This window comes from Anomaloglossus baeobatrachus, chromosome 1 (assembly GCF_048569485.1).
Source record: "Anomaloglossus baeobatrachus isolate aAnoBae1 chromosome 1, aAnoBae1.hap1, whole genome shotgun sequence".
NCBI lineage: Eukaryota > Metazoa > Chordata > Amphibia > Anura > Aromobatidae > Anomaloglossus > Anomaloglossus baeobatrachus.
In genome coordinates, this window is record NC_134353.1 from 581,977,854 (window position 1) to 582,000,234 (window position 22,381).

The 22,381-nt window shown below is 43.8% G+C and overlaps 1 protein-coding gene across 2 annotated transcripts in view; it reads left to right on the forward strand.

Annotated features, from left to right (window-relative positions):
• Positions 1-22,381, forward strand: part of LOC142296397 (zinc-regulated GTPase metalloprotein activator 1B-like) — a 116,125-nt gene that overhangs the window by 4,518 nt on the left and 89,226 nt on the right. Inside the window, exons 1-3 of one of the 2 annotated variants that reach the window (XM_075339988.1) lie at positions 14,405-14,719; positions 14,803-14,928; positions 21,820-21,906. In XM_075339988.1, the coding sequence (XP_075196103.1) occupies positions 14,823-14,928; positions 21,820-21,906 (193 nt within the window). In that variant the 5' untranslated portion in view covers positions 14,405-14,719; positions 14,803-14,822. Of the gene's footprint in view, positions 1-14,404; positions 14,720-14,802; positions 14,929-21,819; positions 21,907-22,381 lie in introns of those variants that run through there. The other variant, XM_075339977.1, reaches the window with a different exon arrangement.

The following is a 22,381-nucleotide window of genomic DNA, read 5'->3' on the forward strand; positions in this document are numbered from 1 at the left end:
ATACATTGGCAGTGAATAAAATTTACAAGACCAAATACAGTTTCCTATGTTAACAACAGCAATATATCCACAAAAATCAGATGTTTTACATAAGATCCGTATGGGATCCAATTTATTTATTTTTTGTTTTGCACCCTCATAGACTTGAAAAAGTCTCATCCAAAATATGGAAGAAAATGGTACACAATGCAAGAGGACGGCCATGCTGTCACATCTCACTACGCCTGAAACAGAACATTATGAGGGGGCGGCACTGCGGTCACTTTTCACACTTCCTTTTGTTGTAACCCTCTGATGACATCCAGAATCAATAACACTGATAGCAGCTATGTGCCCGCAGCCTGATTCTCTGAAAAAACGTAATCAGGATTGGTGATAGAAGCAGGGTGAGTGACACCGGCACCGTCCTCTGATGCCTATTCATTTCAGGACGGTGATAGAAACTCTGAGACGGCGCTGCTGTCACTCACTCTACTTCTTTCACTACCCGTAAAGGGATAATCAGCGAATGGCGCTGGTGTCACTCACCCTCCCTCTATCTCTGCCCTGAAATTAATTGTCGTCGGGCGGCAGCGCTGGTGTCACAGACCCTGTTTCTATCACTGCCCTGAAACGATTTATAATCAAGGACGGTACTGGTGTCACTCTCGCTACTCTCAGAGAAACAAGCTGCGGGTAGGTGGTGACAGAAGTAGCGTGCTGCCGATGCGCTCACCTCTCCCACACTTTCGCTCATCACTACTGTTTCCGGGTGGCATGAGAGGTGGGCAATGGAAGAAGCTGTGGTAAATGACTGCAGTGCCTTCCCCTGACGACGTCCTGTTTCGGCGGGGAGCGAGATGAGGTGATAGAAGCTGAGGGAAAGTGACTGCAGAGTCCTCCTCCTGTGATGTCCCATTTGAGACTTTCTTCAAATTACATGTCCTAGAAGGTAAAGTAACAAAAAAGCACATCTAAGATTAGCTGTATAGAGAGAACAGTAAGGTATTTTATAATAAAGGAAACTACAAAAGTGCTTAGGGGTTAAAAATATATATTTATAAAGGGCATTTTAGATATGAAACAACCCCTTTTCAATGCGTCATGAATATTATGTTCTGTCCAGATGCCAAATATATCAATGTATATATGTCAGCAACGTTGTGTAGCTATTTTGATCAATCCCTCCCAGTATATTAGGGAGTTATTTCTATACACTTACCTTTTTAAGGTAGCACTTCAGCGTTTGTTTTTTTTATTTCACAGCTGAAGTGGTGCTTTAAAATAAGTCTCCTGCGCCCACCGGCATCTTCATCTTTTCTCAGCATTGCTTCCATCTCTGTCGGTCTGCGGTGACTTGTGACCTGCCGGCAGCGCCAGTGTTTCATGGAGCGCACTGGAAGTCACAACTAGTGATGGGCGAACCCGAACTCTAAAGTTCGGGGTCCGTACCAGACACCTAATGTCCGTTCACAACCATGAACATGGACTTTGCAGGGACGCCTGTGTTGCTGTTCTTGTTCGGCCACCCGGATGAAAAAAAAAGATTAAAAAAGTTAAAAGGAAGCAAAATGGTGGTCGCGGCAGGAAAGTTATACTTACCGAGTCGCTCGCTAAGCTGTCACACTGCTACTGGGTCCGATCATTAGCTCTTATGCATATTCACTGCTTCCCCCCCGTCCACCCTCTGTGACAGCGTCTGTGATTGGATGTAGTTAGATTGTCAGCATCTGTGATTGCCCTCACACTAGCTGTCTGGGTCCCCAAAGTGGAGTGTAAAAATAAATAATTGGAAAAATTGGCCCAGGGTCCCCCGTATTCTGATACCCAGCGCAGATAAAGCAGACAGCTACAGGCTGCAGCCCCCAGCTGTGTGTGTTATTTTGGCTGTGTATCAAAATATGAGGAACCCTGCTTTTTTTAATAATTTAAATAAATAATTAAGAAAACAGGCGTGCAGTCACCCCCAATTGTGATATCCAGCCAAGATAGAGCAGACAGCTTGAGACTGGTATTCTCAGGCTGGGGAGGCCCATAGTTATTGACCCCCCAGCCTAAAAATTGCAATTATATTATAAATTTGTCAATTATAGTGCTTAACCTGGCTCATCCCAATTGCCCTGGAGCGGTGACATTTGGGGTAATATAAGGGGCTAATGACAGCTGTAAATCAAAAGAAACCCACAGACATGATAACCCACGATGATCCTGGCTCTGCTATATTCTGAAGTCGCAGTGCGTGGTCACATTAGAAAACGTGACTGATCACTGCTGCGTCAGGGAGACACTGACGGAGCCGCAGCTGTGAGAGTGGTGATGTCAGTGAGTTCACCTGAGGTCACAGCTGGGGTTCCCACAGTACCCCAGGTGTGACCTCAGGTGAACTGACCTGAAGTGAACTCAGTGACCTCACCTCAGGTGAAGTAATAGAACTCAATGCTGGATTATCGGATTAGGTGATATGCGCACACTGAGTATTTGGTTGCAGACATTTCTGCACCAAAACTACATATCCTGGCAGAAAAACGCACTGAAACCGCATACAAAAGTTTCAGTGCGTTTTTTTTGCCAGATGTAGATTTGGTGCAGAAATGTCTGCAACCAAATGATCAATGTTCACAAATTGCCTAATCTGGTAATCCGGCATTGAGTTCACTGAGTTTACCCTTAGGTAACAGCTGGGGTTCCCACGGTACCCCAGCTGTGACCTCCGGTGAACTGACCTCTGGTGAATTAAGTGACCTCACCTCGGGTGAAGTGAAATAATGCCATGCCAAAGTAGGCAAGGTGTGCACACTGAATATTTGGTTGCAGACATTTCTGCTCCAAATCTGCATCCCTTGGCTGAAAAACGCACCAAAAATGCTATGCTGTTTTGACACATTTTTCTGCCAGCAGATGCAGATTTCTGACAGAAATTTGTTGCAGACGTAATAAGTAGTTTCCCTGCCTTTGATGCAGGCTTTCACATCGAGCCCTCATCTTTCCCTGCAGATGAAGGCTGGATCATTCAGCCTTCATCTGCCTCTAACCTGCCTGTAATTGTTAACCTTGTTAAATGCCAATATCAATCTCTGCCATGCATCTGCAGGGGGTCGCAATGTTCTGAGCCCTCATCAGCGTGCCTGGGACGCCATTGAGTTGACACAACAGCCAGGGGTCAGTTGTGTCTGTGTTTGTCAATACAGTACTCCTCAGAAAACCAGCCAGTGGCCGACATTCATAGGAGACTGTAATTTCTTATTTCTTATATATACAACAATGTTGTCGCTTTGCTGTATATAGAACAAATGATCAGACTATTGCAGGTTCAAGTCCCATAATGGGTCTATTAAATGCAGTACAAAGTAGAAAAAAAGGTTTAAAAATTAAAGTTCAAGTCACCCCCACATTAAAAATGAAGAAATAAATAAATACACATATTTGGTATTCTGCGTTCTTAAAACTCTGATCTATCAAAATATAAAATAAATTAATCGGATCGGTAAACAGCGTAATGACAAAAAAAAAATCAAAATGCCAGAATTGCAGTTTTGTGGCCGCTTCAAAAGCAGAAAAAATGTAGTAACAGGCGATCAAAACATCGTATATACCCCAAAATAATATCAATAAAAAGATCAGCTCTGGGCACAAAAATTAAACCTTCACTCAGTCCCAGATCTCAAAAATGGAAAATGTTACAGCTCTCAGAAAGTCGTGACGTTTTTTGATTTTTTGCTTCTTGAGTTTCTGAATATTTTCATTACTTAAAACAAAAGATATACATGTCTGATATCTACATATTCGCACTTGCTTTGAGAATCATACTGCCAGGTCAGATTCATAGTAAAATGAACGCTGTAAGTCATTTAAAAAACCTGCACAAATTGCAGAATTTCACTTTTTTTGGTATACTGGAATTAATATCTTAATATCCACAGCGCTAGTTTAAAAAAAAAAATTCCATTGTCCTCAAGATACAACCTAGCACTTTGCCCATACCCTATATGTCTGCAGGGATCCAGAAGACCTCGTTAATATGCTAGCAGTGGAGTCTTATGGGTACTTTACACGCTGCGATATCGCTATCGATATCGCTAGCGAGCATACCCGTCCCCGTCGGTTGTGTGTTACGGGCAAATCGCTGCCCGTGGCACACAACATTGCTTACACCCGTCACACGGACTTACCTTCCCTGCGACGTCGATGTGGTCGACGAACCGCCTCCTTTCTAAGGGGGCGGTACGTGCGGTGTCACAGTGACGTTACACGGCAGCCGTCCAATAGAAGCGGAGGGGCGGAGATGAGCGGGACGAACATCCCGCCCACCTCCTTCCTTCCTTATTGCGGCCGGCCGCAGGTACGAGGTTGTCGCTCGTTCCTGCGGTGTCACACAAAGCGATGTGTGCTGTCGCAGGTACGACAAACAACCTCGCTACTGAATAGGCAACGATTTTTGGTAAGTGAACAATGTCTCACATACCATCGATTTTTGCCTCTTTTGCGATCGTTTAAGGTCGCTCATACGTTTTACATGCTGCGACGTCGCTAACAACGCTGGATGTGCGTCACAAACACCGTGACCCCGACGATATATCGTTAGCGATGTCGCAGCGTCTAAATGGCACTTTAGGCCTCGGATCCCCACGATCAACAGAGCTATAAACGGGATATTTTGATACTTTGCATAGAGGTACAGTACGGGTCTGTATGATTCTTTAATCATTTTCAGAAGGACTAAAATTGTAACCTTGAGATAACAGGCTCGTTTGTTGCTAAAGGAAATCTCTTATAGACTATTTCTAACACTTAAAAGGAATCTGTCAGCAGGTTTTTGTTACCTCATCTGAGAGCAGCATGATGTAGCTGAAGAGCCCCTGATTCCAGTGATGTATCACTTAGATTACTGGGTGCAACTATTTTGACACAATTCGAGATCTTAATGTAGCAGAGGTCTGGGAGCTGCCGCTGCTTACACCTTGCTGTCAGTGTAGATTTCCATAGACAGAAGCTGCTTATCACAGAAGGGGGCCGAGTTGGACTACAGCTCACTGCTCCTCAGACCGCTAAGGGGCACTTTGCACACTACGACATCGCAAGCCGATGCTTGCGATGCCAAGCGCGATAGTCCCCGCCCCTGTCGCAGCTGCGATATCATGGTGATAGCTGCCGTAGCGAACATTATCACTACGGCAGCTTCACATGCACTCACCTGCCCTGCGACGTCGCTCTGGCCGGCGAACTGCCTCCTTATTAAGGGGGCGGGTCGTGCGGCGTCATAGCGACGTCACACGGCAGACGGCCAATAGAAGCGGAGGGGCGGAGCTGAGCGGGACGTAAACATCCCGCCCACCTCCTTCCTTCCGCATTGCTGGCGTGAGCCGCAGGACGCAGGTAAGGTGATGTTCCTCGCTCCTGCGGCTTCACACACAGTGATGTGTGCTGCCGCAGGAACGAGGAACAACATTGTAACATCGGTCCTTCCGAAATTATGGAAATGACCGACGCTACACCGATGATACTATTTGGACGTTTTTGCGCTCCTTAATCGTATCAAAAAGGAATTAACACACTTCGATATCGACTGCGACGCTGGATGTGCGTCACTTTCGATTTGACCCCACCGACATCGCAGCTGCGATGTCGTAGTGTGCAAAGTGCCCCTAAGAGTCTTAAACTAACATTGCAGGTAAAAGCAGACATTGTGATAAGAGACACAGGGCTGAATTCTCTGTTTTAACTCTTACAGCATGCTGTGTGACGCCCTGGGCAAGCCAGGGGTCACAGGTCATGACACCACCACACACCCCACATTCCCTGCAGGCACACCAAGGTCAGAACACAAATCCTTGTTGCCTTCCTCCAGGGGCTGATGTTCACACCAGGGGGTGGGCCAGGCGGTTGGCTCCGCCCACCGAGGAGTACACAGCCCTGGAGGCGGGAAAACCAGCAGTTGAAGGGAGAGAGAGTTTGAAGTAAGAGGGAAGTGGTAGAGGAGCAAGTGACAGGAGTGGAAGTAAAAGAGAAAAGTGACAGCAACAGAGCCTGAAGTTGGTCCGGGTGTGTGCCCCGGACTGAGACAGCAAGGTTGGCAGACGGCGGTGACCGTCTGCAGGAGAGGCTGATCGAAGGTTGCTGAAAGGACCGTGGACGGGTGGTGGCCCGGCGGTACCGGAGCGGTATACAAAGAGAAGCCAGCACCATTGGCAGGGGCCTTTCGGACCCCGGCAAGGCTAGGAGTCGCCGTAATTTGCCAAGTCCGTCAGTGAAGGGGACCTCCGGGTCTCCCAGCAGCAAAGTCCCGATTGAAGGCAACAGTCCAACCGTGAAGGGGAGACACCGCCACCGCCAAGGCACCAGTTTCCCAGGGCCAGCGCCTGCGGGCAAGAGAGGGGCTCCTCCGGCTCATATCCAAGTCGGGGAGCGGGTTACCGGTTGGAATCCATCGCTACCAACAACCGTTTCTAGGTGCAGGGAAGAGACAGTCACCGCTAACTTGCAGGGAACATCTACACCGCAGCCGTCCGAGGGACCCGTCCAACCAGCCGTTTGTTTGCCGTGAACTGTGTCATCATCCTTGGGCTGAGTGAGTACCTCCGTGCCGTGCGGCACAGCGCTGCCCCTGCGTCCCTGCACCTCCACAGGCCCCATAACCCGCCTGTCCACCGCCCTATACCCCCGTCATCGGGCCCCGGGACCACCAAATCCCCTACCCACGGAGGGGCAAACCAACACCTAGCTGCTCCATAACACCACTCCCGGGATCCCCAGACAGAGCAGCGGGTGGTGTCCACACAATCACCACAACCGTGGGTGGCGTCACGGACATTAATCAAATCCCCCACCAACAAAACACCCCTTTCACTCACGGGCGAGGAGCGCCGCTCGAGTCCCCGGGATCCGGCCTATCGCTCGAGCCACCGAGCAGCAGTAGCCGCAGAGCAGCGGCGGCCGGACCCGAGCAGTGGGAGAGCGCAGCGTCCCCTCCTCCCCACCCGCGACAGCTGTCTTCAGATTATGTAGCAGAAACCTGCTGACAGACTCCCTTTAGTAAATGAAAAGTAACAAATGGATGAGCCAGCGCTGTGTCCTGTCCGCTGTCTTCTCTGGTATGTAGTCCTAGTAATGCTGACTCACTCCAGTATATACCAGTATGTTGCTTCAGTATATACTCACTGACCCCCTCTTGATTTCTGTAAGAATGAATCATCCACCAGCCACTCTTTTTAGCTAAGCTTTTTTATCGTATGTGCTTTAGCTGATCCTTGTAAGACAGAACGGCTAAAATTTATCATTTACTAGAAAGCAATAAAAAAACAAACAAAAAAAATAGTGATTATTTTATCTGCAGCTTCCAGTGACATCACCTCAGCAGATCCGCAGCTTCTCTTCTGCTTCATCTCCATTCCGGTCTTTTTTTTTTTTTTAAAGCTTAAAAATGACATTTATATCTGTATGGTACATATTTTGTAATTGACTTGTAACAAGCTACTAGATGGTGTATTAAATTTTTGGAACAGCCAAGTACAATATTTGATGAAGCTGTTAGGTTCCTCATAATGTTGCTTTGATGAAAGCGGATGTCATTTGATATAAGTCAGATAACAAAACAACATCTGCCGTATTGTGTTAACCACCTTCACGAGGCGCACATTGACCAGACCACAAGCCAGGGTGTGCCTACTTGGCACAAGACTTGTTTTTACGAGTAATTTCTGTCCTAGCATGCATAGCACACTTTGTTTTATCTGTTGTAAAGAAGTGCAACCCTTTGGTATTAGCTCTGCCCATGTAACTGTGTTCCCCCATAGCAATGACAGCTCTAGTGCCAGTAGCTGTGCCGCCAGTAATGCACCCAGTCACAATGCTCATATTTATGCCTTTTCTAATTGGCAACAGTCACAGTATTTCCTTCATTACAAGGAATTTCCCAAAATCGCCAGTCAGCTTCCATTGAAGGCTGGTCATGAACACTTCCATTCAAGAAGAAATCCTCCAGAGCCCAATTTCGAGGTTACAGACTTCCATTCTTAAGATCAATAGGTGTCCCAGTACTTGGTCCCCCATGATAGGATTTTACTTATGATTTGGGAAATTTCCCATCAGTATTCCACTGTCACATCTCCTCCAGAGTCCGTTCCTGCAATTTCTGCTTCGATCACCAGGAGTCGATGTATTCCTGCTGTGGGCATTGCTGGTGATAGGGGAGGAGTCAGTACAAGTGGCTGTGGTGGGTGCAGGCTCCGCCCATGCACTAAGCTAGGTTTCGCTGGGACCTGCAGTACCACTGGATGACTATGGTGGCATGTGACAGTACCACCTTTCAGCCACTGCCAATGGGAAGGCCCCACACCCTTCTTATTTCTCCTCCTGTCTGCTGGTCGTCGCCAGATATAGTCTTGCAGTATACTGCTGTGCCTCTGGTTCACACCCTGCTCTTGAACTTTTGATCCCTGTGTTTTTGACCTGTGCCTGTTCACTAGCTACTCTCCTGGCTGCCATGTTTTGTGCTTCGTTGCTATCGTTGCGTTTTGAGCTTAGTCTGATTTCTTGACTACTCTCTTGGCTGCTGATTTTGTCCCTTTTCTGTACCTCCTGGTTTTGACCCTGCCGGACGACCATTCTTTTCTAGATTGCAGCCTTCCATAGGCAGTGATCTCCTGGAACCTGAAGTAATTCCAGACCTCTGTACAGGGGTTAAAGAGTTTCAGGTTCTTTTGATCCTGCTTACCTCTAGTCTGACTGTGATAGCCATCCTGAGTCTGTGGTCCTGGGCAGACGTCACATCCACAAGGATCTCCATAACATTAAAGCCACCTTCCTAAAATTGTTTAGGTCCACATTGTCTCACCAGACCAATAATAACCTTCTGAGACATGGACTCCACAAGGCTTCTGAAGGTGCCCAGGGCTATTTAGCAACAGAACTTTTAAGTACTGAAAGTTACTAGGCTGTACCGCCATGGTTTGTAGGGCAAGTCAATACATGGAACTGCAACCATTCCTGATGAATAGTTGTAGGATGCATTATGCTTTTGTAAAAATTACCATTGTCATCAAGGGGTTCTTGGTCTTCAACAATTATAGATACTGTAAGTCCTCGTGAATGCAAGGACTCAACATTTTTCAGCAGAATATTGCCCAGAATATCACACTACCTTTTCTTGGTTGCCTTATTTTCATATTACATTGTGGTTCTACCACTTCATGAAGTAAATGACCAAATGGAATGTGTTAGTATTATCAGCCCACCTAAGTTGTGTACATAGTCATGCAACTTATAGAAAGCTGAATAAGATGGTACCTTATAATGTACGATTAAATGTTTTGTTCTAGAGAAATACCGTACATGTTTTTCTTAATTTTGTAAATGAGCTGTTAAGATCTATGGGCCGGACATAGATCTCCCCGAGAATCTGCCTCCTCCGCTCAATTAAAGGAACTCTGTCAGCACAGAATGACTGTTCAAGCTAAGTACAGGCGCGTATGCATCATGGTGGGGCTAATCATTTAAATTCACCTGCCCACCTCAGTCTCCACCCTCTTCTCTTCTGTGATTGACAGCTCTGGGTTTATGGAGCCAGAGAAAGAAGATATATAGAAAACCAGCAGGTGGTGAGGTGTACTTATATGATGATCCCCGCCATGATGCACAAGCACCTGTACTTGGTGTGAAGAGTCATCCTGTGCTGCCAGTCCCTTTAAGAAAAAAAAAAAGTGTGATGACTGACTGACTGCGCTTCTGATCTCACTGCAGAGCTGGGTGTTATTATTTCCAACACAGTACAGCAGAGCAGAATGTGATCTCATTGTATACACATTTGGTACAGCAGCTGTCCTTTCATAGTGCTTCATCTTCCATCTCACATGACTACTGGGGTGGTGAAGGGGCATAAAGCAGAACTGAAAGCACTGTTAGAGGACTGCTGCAGATGTGTTTGTAATGAAACAAGTTTCAAGTCTGCTGTACAGTGTTGTCTGTAATCAGGCACAGCAAAGCTGACAGCTCTATGAGAGGACAAGTGCTGCTGCAAATATATGGGATAAGACAGTTCAGCTCTACTGTACTGTTAGCTCTCTCCTCACTGCAGAGCTGTGTGTGATTATTAAATCAGACTGTCAGTCATTACATGTCTCACACCAGTAATGCTCCATTTTAAAATAAGCTCTGGAGACAAAGTCTCATGCAGATCTGTATCCTGCCAATAGATCTTAACAGCTCATTTACATATACGAATGTGGATTCATCGGGAATAAGACATTGGATCTTAGATATCAAAGTAACATTTTATTCAGCTTCCTATGACTTGCATGTCCATATAGATGGCTTAGGAGGGTGGATCCTGCTTTAACTTTGTAGTAGATTGTGCTATGACAACTCTTCTATGGGATTGAAACAGATGGGCTATCATTTGTTCCCAATGCGTATCTATTAGTCTAATAAACCTTTGCATCCTTTTCGTTGCTCGGACCACCCTTGGTAGGTATTAATTACTGGGAGCTCTCCCTAATGACCTGCTTGCTATTTTGGAGATGCCATGACACAGACTTAACTATCACAATTTGTCCTTCTCAGTCACTCAGATCCTTAAGGGGGCTTTACACGCAACGACATTGCTAACGAGGTGTCGTTGGGGTCACGGAATTCGTGACGCACATCCGGCCTCGTTAGCGATGTCGTTGCGTGTGAAACGCACGAATGACCGCTAACGATCAAAATTACTCACATATCGTTGATCGTTGACACGTTGTTCTAATCTCAAATATCGTTGCTGTTGCAGGACGCAGGTTGTTCGTCGTTCCTGCGGCAGCACACATCGCTATGTGTGACACCGCAGGAACAAAGAACAACATCGTAACTGCGGCCGCCGGCAATGAGGAAGGAAGGAGGTGGGTGGGCTGTTCCTGCCACTCATCTCCGCCCCTCCGCTTCTATTGGGCGGCCGCTTAGTGACGCCGCTGTGACGCCGACCGAACCTCCCCCTTAGAAAGGAGGCGGTTCGCCGGCCACAGCGACGTCGCTAGCCAGGTAAGTATGTGTGACGGGGACTAACGATGTTGTGCGCCACGGGCAGCGATTTGCCTGTGACGCACAACCGACGGGGGCGGGTGCTTTCACCAGCAACATCGCTAGTGGCCTTTACTCCTCTCTTCCTGATTTAATACATCAGCTTCAAGAGTCTTCTATATCCTACCCCAAGACAGGTAAGATGTTATCAGATTTTATTATATAAACTGTATACATAACCTAATAGCTATTAGATTTAATGAGGCTGATGTACTTATTATGACTATTTTTTTTTTATTGGCTCTTTAATCCTATTTAAAAATTCACAGCCTGATAATAAAGTGAGTTAATAAAGCTAAGCTGGACTTAAAAATATTAATATCAAGTGGAAAAAGAGGATTATACAGCCACTCTGACATGGATTTTAGTTCACCAGCCTCAGCCAGTCTAAAAGATCTATTAAATGTATAGAGCTTATTGTAACTTCTGATGACTGATCCGCTTTCACTTCACCAGTCAGGGGCTTTACGGGCATGACTAAAAATTGTAAAGCACAAATCAATCTTTTTTTCTAGATTAATCAGTATATTTTTGGGGTATAGGGGGGTATGTGTTGGTCTGATCATGTTTCGGGCTTTCTCCCCAGTGCTGGAAAGCAGTAAGTACCTACTCCTTGAGGACCCAAAGTTTAATGATTATTCAGGCTCCATCCTTTTCATTGGGAGATGGGTCCTCGTGGTTATTTCTGGTTATTTCTATCTACCAAGTAGGATGTGTGCGATCGGAGACACTTTAATTTAATTTCCCAAGGACACATGAGCCAGCCTCACAATGTCGATGGGTAGGGGGAAGGAAGCAGAAACAAAGATTTATGTTGTTGAAGGTCGCCACAATACCAGTAATAGAAGTATGAAGGACGGCCTCCTCTTTTCGACAAAGGAAGAATTGAGAAGAAATTCCCTAGTTAGCGGCAACCCTGGAGATGTTTCTGATTTATAACCTTTTTGGATAATGAGCCTGCGCTCTATTTAAAACTACTGTAAAGAATAGCATAGCTGTACAAGACATGGGACCTAATTCAATAAGACTGGCAATTTTCTTGCTGGTCTAGATTCGGGGGTGTGCTGGCGTCAGACACTTTTGTTTCATTAAAAGATGCAAACCTTAAAGGGCTTATCCAACACTATTTTTTTTAAATTTGACTGTGGGCTGCAAGGGTTAATACTGACTAGTAGGCACTAGAGTTCACACAGGCACCAGGTTCTCTGTATCCAAACTGTGAAGTTTATTAAACTTTATAAACTTTCACAGCCTTTTTCCAGCAAAAATAAAATAACTATGAAAAACACAGACCTTTCTCCAAAAGCCAAAGCAATAACAGGGTCTCACGCAGACAGCAATACAGATCCTGCTTTAGGCTCAGTCTGATCACCATTACTGGTTACTCTCCAGCTCCATCACATTACACCTACCTGAGTCAATTTAGCCTCTTTGAAGGTATGAGAGCAACCATTCCCACCCAGGCTCTATGGCCGCTCCTAAACCTAGGACCCAAAATCCGGTCCCATTAAAAACCCTTTGGCATTCTTCATTTCCAGGACTTTCATCACTGAGGCTCGCAACCTCAGGGGTGCATACCTCCTGTCCAGAACTTTACTGTCATGGCGACTGTTTGGACATTCAATCCTGTGACCTGTGGTTTGATCCTCGGTTTGCTGGGCTTCTGCCTTTTCTTCCGTGTTTAAATGCTGATGGTTCCTATAGCTTTTGTTTTCCTTTCTGACTTGCTCCTTTCCAGGTGTTTCTCCTTTTATTGTTTGCACTATCATATTCTGGGTTAGTTGTGCATGTTCACCTCTTACCGCATTGCCAGCAAGAAAGTGCAGTATCTCTATTCTCTAATGTGGACTTGTTTCTGGGAGTTCCATCTCCTCAGTTTAGGGTTTTACCTTTGAAGTAAACACCAATTGAGTGTCTGCTGTCAGTTGGTGTGCTTCCTTCCCATCCCTAATCCTTTCATCTTATTTGAACTTGTTTTAGTTTATTGCAAACTGGCTTTCTGTTTGTTTCTACACACCTTCTTCTCACCTTGTAGGCAGTGTGTGGCGGCCTCCCCTCTAGTCATTAAGGAGGCATGAGAAACTGCTCAACAGCCTCTTAAGGAGCCAGGTCCGAGATGGTGCTGGTATTTGTGCAGCTAGGGTCTTTTATGCTGTACAGGGGCCCGTTGGATGCAGCTGCACTTTTCTCTTTTTTTTCCACACGTGTGTGTTTTTATGTTCATAATATAAAACATTTTGCTTTTCTACAGGGCCTAAAATCTAACAGGTAGGTAGTTGGAAACTACCTGCCTTTTCTATTCTATGCCGGCTCAGAGTAGTCACCGATTGCTCCTGCCGGTGATTCAGCTGCTCCATGTCAACAGACCAGCTCTTCCTCTTCCGGGTTGCTTTGTCGGAGCATAGGCCATCATGCCCCATAAACAGAGTAGAGTGGAAGAATAGCTGATGCTCTGATGTGATATCGGCGGAAGCCACTGATTTGATGTCTGTGACAGCATCGGGCACAATCAGCAGTTAGTTAACAACTCCCTGTCTGTACTTAGACCCATTTAAAAAAAAAAAAGTCCTGCACAACCCCTTTAATGAATCAGGAATGTCTGATGAGTGGCATGCTTCTCTATATATGTGCCTTGCTACAAATGTTCAAAAAGTTTGTGACTTTCCAAAGCTGAATTCACTTGTAAAAGCTTTGATGAATCCGGGCCCATGGACCGCACATACATTGATCTGTTGTGACTAAACAAAAATTTCAATACTGAACACTAGGTTTATTAAACCCACTGTCACATCACGGTGAACCTCTTAGAGGGTCGTTAACCGTAACGGTGCGGCAAAATGTGCTAACCACTGCCGAAACTATACCACAATAGTGAGGGGAGTGAACAGGACCCTCATAGCACCCATACTACATGGTGAAGCAACCATGACTCCAGATTATACCACCTCACAGTCACAACACCATATCACCTATGACTGATATACAGCAACAACACCAAGTGAAAGGAGCTGAAAAACTTACCTTCCACATATTTCAGACAAAACACTGTGAACAAAATAGGCAGATCTCCTCTCATGCTAATTTTAAAACACTTTATCCAAATGGGAGGAGTTCTGGTACCAAGTGAAATAAAAAAGGAAGGGGGCAGACTATGCAATGTAACATAGCTGTAGAGAACAAGTAGGTTTCAATGCTGGTAAGCAGGCATATGTTCTTCATACTATCTGTACTATCATACTACGGTATTCAGCAGGCCCAGGTCATTTATGTCTTAAACTACTTGCCAGCTTAATTCAGAAAATCTAATTGGAGGATTTAAAGGGAACATATTTGAAAGATTTTGGTTCCTTAAATCACAGGTCAAGTAGATCTTCACAGGCCACCACCAGCAGCAATTGGTGCAGACTCGGTGAGGGGAGGAGTACCATCCTCAGCTGTACCTGCACCAAATGCCACTAAAACTGACTTGGCATGAATTATCTGACAATCACGCCTGGAAAAGCACCTGCCAGATCCTCTACCATGGCTACTTAATCCTGCAATCAAAGTAAATTTTCTCACTTATGCCAGAAAATAGACAATTATAAATTGTGAACCTATCAAAGTCCTTGAAACCAGATTGGTGGAAATTTAGGAGCCTAGATCCTGCTGGCAGTTTCCTTTTAAAATATTGATGCCTTACAGATGTTATACGGTAAATTGCCTAGTTTAATGTTTTTAGGATTCTCCGAAGTAAAATGAAGTACAGTATATTGACTGTGTCTTAAATCTTTTTAGGCTAAGGTCCCATTGTCTTCATGGAGGAGGATGAAGACTGCCCAGAACTTGTTCCCATCAAAGATTTGGTGCAGGATGAGCAACCAGCAAGCAAGATCCCAGTCACTATCATCACAGGTTACTTAGGTGAGTACACCCTTGGCTCTAATACTTGGTACTGCAGACAACAACTCTTCTTAACCCATACATACAGTGCCTACAAGTAGTATTCAACCCCCTGCAGATTTAGCAGGTTTACACATTCGGAATTAACTTGGCATTGTGACATTTGGACTGTAGATCAGCCTGGAAGTGTGAAATGCACTGCAGCAAAAAAGAATGTTATTTCTTTTTTATTTTTTTTTTTTAAATTGAGAAAAGTTTATTCAGAGTGTCATTTATTATTCAACCCCTCAAACCACCAGAATTCTGTTTGGTTCCCCTAAAGTATTAAGAAGTATTTCAGGCACAAAGAACAATGAGCTTCACATGTTTGGATTAATTATCTCTTTTTCCAGCCTTTTCTGACTAATTAAGACCCTCCCCAAACTTGTGAACAGCACTCATACATGGTCAACATGGGAAAGACAAAGGAGCATTCCAAGGCCATCAGAGACAAGATCGTGGAGGGTCACAAGGCTGTCAAGGGGTACAAAACCCTTTCCAAGGAGTTGGGCCTACCTGTCTCCACTGTTGGGAGCATCATCCGGAAGTGGAAGGCTTATGGAACTACTGTTAGCCTTCCACGGCCTGGACAGCCTTTGAAAGTTTCCTCCCGTGCCGAGGCCAGGCTTGTCCGAAGAGTCAAGGCTAACCCAAGGACAACAAGGAAGGAGCTCCGGGAAGATCTCATGGCAGTGGGGACATTGGTTTCAGTCAATACCATAAGTAACGTACTCCACCGCAATGGTCTCCGTTCCAGACGAGCCCGTAAGGTACCTTTACTTTCAAAGCGTCATGTCAAGGCTCGTCTACAGTTCGCTCATGATCACTTGGAGGACTCTGAGACAGACTGGTTCAAGGTTCTCTGGTCTGATGAGACCAAGATCGACATCTTTGGTGCCAACCACACACGTGACGTTTGGAGACTGGATGGCACTGCATACGACCCCAAGAATACCATCCCTACAGTCAAGCATGGTGGTGGCAGCTTCATGCTGTGGGGCTGTTTCTCAGCCAAGGGGCCTGGCCATCTGGTCCGCATCCATGGGAAGATGGATAGCACGGCCTACCTGGAGATTTTGGCCAAGGCCTCCGCTCCTCCATCAAGGATCTTAAGATGGGTCGTCATTTCATCTTCCAACAAGACAACAACCCAAAGCACACAGCCAAGAAAACCAAGGCCTGGTGTTCAAGAGGGAAAAAATCAAGGTGTTGCAGTGGCCTAGTCAGTCTCCTGACCTTAACCCAATTGAAAACTTGTGGAAGGAGCTCAAGATTAAAGTCCACATGAGACACCCAAAGAACCTAGATAACTTGGAGAAGATCTGCATGGAGGAGTGGGCCAAGATAACTCCAGAGACCTGTGCCGGCCTGATCAGGTCTTATAAAAGACGATTATTAGCTGTAATTGCAAACAAGGGTTATTCCACAAAATATTAAACCTAGGGGTTGAATAATAATTGACCCACACTTTTATGTTGAAAATTTATTAAAATTTAACTGAGCAACATAACTTGTTGGTTTGTAAGATTTATGCATCTGTTAATAAATCCTGCTCTTGTTTGAAGTTTGCAGGCTCTAACTTATTTGCATCTTATCAAACCTGCTAAATCTGCAGGGGGTTGACTACTACTTGTAGGCACTGTATGAATGGTTTGTTCTCCTGTAGCAAGCACATATCATTTCCTCCAAGCAATAGTGAGATGAATGGTGAATGCTACAGTCACAGAAATTTCTGCATCAAGTCTACTATGTGTGAATATAGTGGTCTATATAATTAAACATTCACCTTGTTTATAAGAGTGTCTTTTGCGTGTTATATATATATACTGCATATATATATAGATATATATATATATATAGTCATAAGCCATCTTTTTAAAAAAAAAAAAAAAAAGAACAACATATATAAATATTTTTTTTTTTTCTTTCAAAAATGGCTTATGCTATTGCAGCTCTCTACTAATTGGTCTCCATTTGGGTGCCCAAAGCATTATGGTGTATTAACCTCCGCGGCTAGGAAGGAGTGAGACTAGGGAATTGTAGCCCAGCCCCATAAGCTAATACTCCAATACCATTTCCGAGAGATTAGCAAATCAGCGTACACTAATATATATATATATATATATATATATATATATATATATATATATATGTATATAACCCTACCAAAGTGCTTTCAACCCTGCACAACAGTTGCTGTGTGGTTATTGACCGTTATAGCTATCTGTTTATATGGCTTTGATAATATTTTTTAACTTTAATTAATAAATATCTGGTTTTAGAGAGTTTCTCTGTTTATATTAATATCAGAATGTTAGTCAATCTGACAAGGATCTTTAAAGTAAGTAGACTATCTTCATGTTTTAATGACTCATTTAGTGTATGCAGTTTATAGTGTGATATCTGGTGACGGATCCACTTTAAAATTGTCACGGGGTGTGAGGGGATAACCGGGGACCAGTGCTCCTAGACTGACCTCAGGCTAGGGGGCTCTAGCTGTCCCTACTCCCAAAGCTACGTCTAATGGTAACGATGTTTGGGCCCCTTTCTTTGCCCTGCTCCTGGCTAGCTCTGATCTAGTACCCCATCCCTCCCCACTCCAGGGGGGTTGGGTCCGGGATAGGAGTGGAACAACCAACATATATGGACAAACTGGAGAAACCAAGACTCTAGAACGCAGCACGCTCATTCAGAGTAATGAGACAACAAATGATAAGGAGGAAAATAAAGAACAGGAGGAATTCAACTGCACACCAAGCAACAGGCAGTAAATCATCAGTTACTTGAGCACAACAATACACAGACCGGTTTAGCAAAAGCCATAGTTGACATGGTAAGACAGAATCCTCCATCTTAAAAAGGCTGGGAGTTACGGTGACCAGCAGGCTAGCAGAAATTAACTCCTGCTATCCCGATCACTAATGAATCCACAGCTGTTCAACGCCCGAGCCTGCCTATGCAACTCAGAAGCACCAGAAAAAGCATAGTATGAAGTGCCAGACTCTGTAGTCTGAATAGCGTATATATAGGAATTAATAGTCTCTTTATTGGATCCAGCATCAACGTTCTTCATCCATCTAACTGTATGGTTAATAAGCAAGTATGGGTGATATAGAGGGTGTTTCCTATGATATCGGCAGAATGATCTAGAGCTGCTCCATGTAGTACTGGATTACTTGTGCTCTTCAGGTTGTTCAGAAGATGAGTGTTATCAAATCCATGGGTTTTCTAAACAATGCCGAAGTGTTTCTAGTTAATTTATTCTCTATCTCTTTATAGTGTTGTGTATATTTTGCCGATATCTCCACCGATAAGGTTGAGTTCATCATAATGACTGAATGATACAGCAGCAGCACTACAGCTTTATATAGAGATTAAACACAAGTTCCGGTTTATTTATGTTTTCATAATTGCTTCACACTTAAAGAAGTCCAGACACTGGATCATAAATGATCAGTATTTGCGCTGCTGATTTTTTCTTGTTTTACCCTAAATGTTCTATTTTTTTTTTGTAAATCCACCATTTGGTTCCATGGATATGGGCCCTTTTAATTGTTTTCATTTTTTTGCTTTTTATTAAAGTGGCGTTACTTGCAAGGTAATAAGAGAAGCCTAAAGACACCCCCAGAGAATCATGTGAGCAACTCCCACTTGTTAAAGAACATAAAAATTGACACTAAATAGAATGCATTAAATAAAAAGTCTCACACCTCAGAAGCCATATGGTGGATTTCCAAGAAAAAGCAACCCTCAGAAGAGCATTGGGAACATGATCAAAGCAAGAATAGGCCACTTTTGAATCTGTGACAGGTCCTATTTAATGATATCATAGAAAAAACCTAGTGACAGATTATCTGAAAGCCGTATAAAGTAGGAACAGAGACCCTGGATCCTGCGCTGGGTCACTTATTGGACTTTTCTTTAGTTTATGTTTTGCATCTCTAATTGTCCTTTCAATGATAAACTCCCTTTTGTCTAGTCCTCAATGCTCTTGAGCTCTGGCTTTTCCTGTTCTGACATTTGATTGGCAGATGTGTGCCTATGCACAGTGTAGACAAAGCGCTCAGTCAATGGCTCAGGTACAGTTAGACAAAGATGTTTAGCACAACTACAGCAAGAAGCCTAAATCTGGTGACAGATTCCCTGTAACAATGCTTCTATTTAATATGATGCAATAGCACATTCTTGTGGTGCATCCTGGTATAGCAGGCTGTGCAGCAGACCCATGTAATACACTATACCAGGGGTGGGCAATTCATTTTCCAGAAGGGCCACATGAGAGACAGTGACTTGTGTCGAGGGATAAACCAATTGACTGAAATTAATTCTGCTCAATATTTACGTAATAATATTTTATATTAATTTTATCACTTAACATTGAGCAGAATTAAGCATGCTGATATCTCCTATATACAGTATGAACCTACACAGAGCCCCCTTTATGGAGCATGAGCCCTCACATAGCTCCCTACATACAGGATGAGTCTTCACACAGCCCCCCTGTATACAGTATAATCCCCCATACAGCCCCTTATAGACATAATGAACCCCCACGTAGCCCCTATGTATACCGTGTGAACCCCCAAATAACCTTCTATATACAGTTTGAGCCCCCACATAGCCATTTATATAAAGTATGAGCACCCACATATCCTCCTATATACCGCTTGCGCCCCCACATAGTCTCCTACATACAGTATGAGCCACCACATAGCTTCCTACATACAGCATGATCACTCACATAGTTTCATAAATACATTGAACCCCACATAGCCTTCTATATACATAATGAGCCCCCACATATCCTCCTATATATAGGTCCATCTCAATAAATTAGAATATCATCACAAAGTTAATTTATTTCAGTAATTCAATACAAAAAGGGAAACGCATATATTATATAGAGTCATTACACACAGAGGGATCTATTTCAAGTGTTTATTTCTGTTAATGTTGATGATTATGGCTTACAGCCAATGAAAACCCAAAAGTCATTATCTCAGAAAATTAGAATATTATATAAGAGCAACTGAAAAATTATTTTAAACTCAGAAATGTTGGTGTACTGAAAAGTCTGTACAGTAAATGCACTCAATACTTGGTTGGGGCTCCTTTTGCATGAAATACTGCATCAATGAGGCATGGCATGGAGGCGATCAACCTGTGGCACTGCTGAGGTGTTATGGAAGCCCAGGTTGCTTTGATAGCAGCCTTCAGCTCATCTGCATTGTTGGGTCTGGTGTCTCTCATCTTCCTCTTGATAATACCCCATAGATTCTCTACGAGGTTTAGGTCAGGCAAGTTTCCTGGCCAATCAAGCACAATGATACTGTGTTTATTAAACCAGGTATTGGTACTTTTGGCAGTGTGGACAGGTGCCAAGTCCTGCTGGAAAATGACGCTATCTCCAATAAGCTTGTCGGCAGAGGGAGCATGAAGTGCTCCAAAATTTCCTGGTAGACGGCTTCGCTGACTGTGGTATTCATAAAAAACAGTGGACCTACACCAGCAGATGACATGGCTCTCCAAACCCTCAATCATTGTGGAAACTTCACATTAGACCTCAAGCAGCCTGGATTGTGGTCTCTCCACTCTTCCAGACTCTGGGAGTGCGATTTCCAAATGAAAAGTAAAATTTACTTTAATCTGAAAACAACACCTTGGACCATTGAGCAACAGTCCAGTTCTTTTTATCCTTGGCCCAGGTAAGATGCTTCTGGCGTTGTCTATTAGTCATGAGTGGAATGAAACAGTTGTAGCCCATGTCCTGGATACATTTGTATGTCGTGGCTCTTGAAGCACTGACTCCAGCAGCAGTCCATTCCTTTGAATCTCCCGTAAAATTTTGAATGGCCTTTTCTTAAGAATCCTATCAAGGCTGCAGTTATCCTGGTTGCTTGTGTACCTTTTTCTACCACACTTTTTTTCCACTCGACTTTCCATTAATATGCATGGATACAGCCCTCTTTGAACAGCCAGCTTCTTTAGTTGAGTTCAATGACCTTTAGTTGCTTACCCTCCTTGTGGAGTGTGTCAATCAATGACTGACTTCTGGACATCTATCAAGTCAGCAGTCTTCCCCATGATTGTGTAGCCTACTGAACCAGGCTAAGGTACCATTTTAACCGCTTAGGAAGCCTTTGCAGGTGTTTTGTGGTAATTATTCCAATTTTCTGAGATAATGACTTTTGGGGTTTTCATTAGCTGTAAGCCATAATCAACAACATTACCAGAAATAAACACTTGAAATATATCACTCTGTGTGTAATGACTCTATGTCATATATGCTTCCCTTTTTATATTGAATTACTAAAATAAATTATCTTTTTGATGATATTCTAATTTATTGAGATGCACCTGTATGTTATGAGTTCCACTTAGACTCCTATGTACATCATGAGCCCCACACATCCCCCTAAACACATTATTAGCAGCCTTCGACATACTTGCAGACATCCCGTACACATGAAAAAAACAAACAAATCACTGCATACACACCTCGCTCTGCTGCGGCCTCCAGTGCAGTGACGCTCCCTACAGCATACGATGATGTGACAGCATGGCATCTGCTGTGCCTCAGGATGCAGATAGTGGTGAACAGTGGGTGTCATTGGCTGTATTGGTCCTCTGGCCAGACTGGTATAGCCAGAGGGCCGAATGTGGTCCATGGTCTGAACTTTGCCCAGCGGTGCACTATGCTGATTTCAATAGGTAAAATGATCCTAAAATTATTGTAATATGGACTATGTAAGACTCCTACATCATGCTGCTTAGTTGGTATGTTTGTATTTTGTTAGTGTGTGTATGATATATAATTATGATATACATATATATTTTACTTGCTATGGTTTAAGTAATTTCTTTCTTACTTAGGAGCTGGAAAGACAACACTTTTGAATTATATTTTGACAGAACAACACAACAAAAGAATTGCTGTCATTGTGAATGAGTTTGGTGAAGGTATGATACTATATTTAGTGACTATAATCCTTAATATTGTGCAAAAGATCACATATATAAATGGTGGGAACAGATGTCCCTGTTTGTACAGTCATTTATATGTACCTGTCATTTCAGGGTCATTTAAGGAACTTTTTAGATTTAGATGTCATTAGGCATAACACTCTTTCTGGCCATTATATGACTTGTATCTTGCATTATAATCAGTTTTCCCCTCTGCACACTGTATCTCTAATGTTTACTTAAAAAAGTTGACCAAGAATGAGATAAAATGGGATTCCATAATATATTTCAAACTGCAGCCTGTCCTAGTCACATGTCAGCTCCCGAGATGTGTATCTCAACTGACAAGAGCTGTATCACCCATACCTCTCTGGTGGCCAGGAGCACGGCTACAATATGTGAAGAAATATGTTTTAACCAATGTTGTGCTGATCGAGGAAATCTCCTGCTGTATTCTCCTTCTCCATCAGTT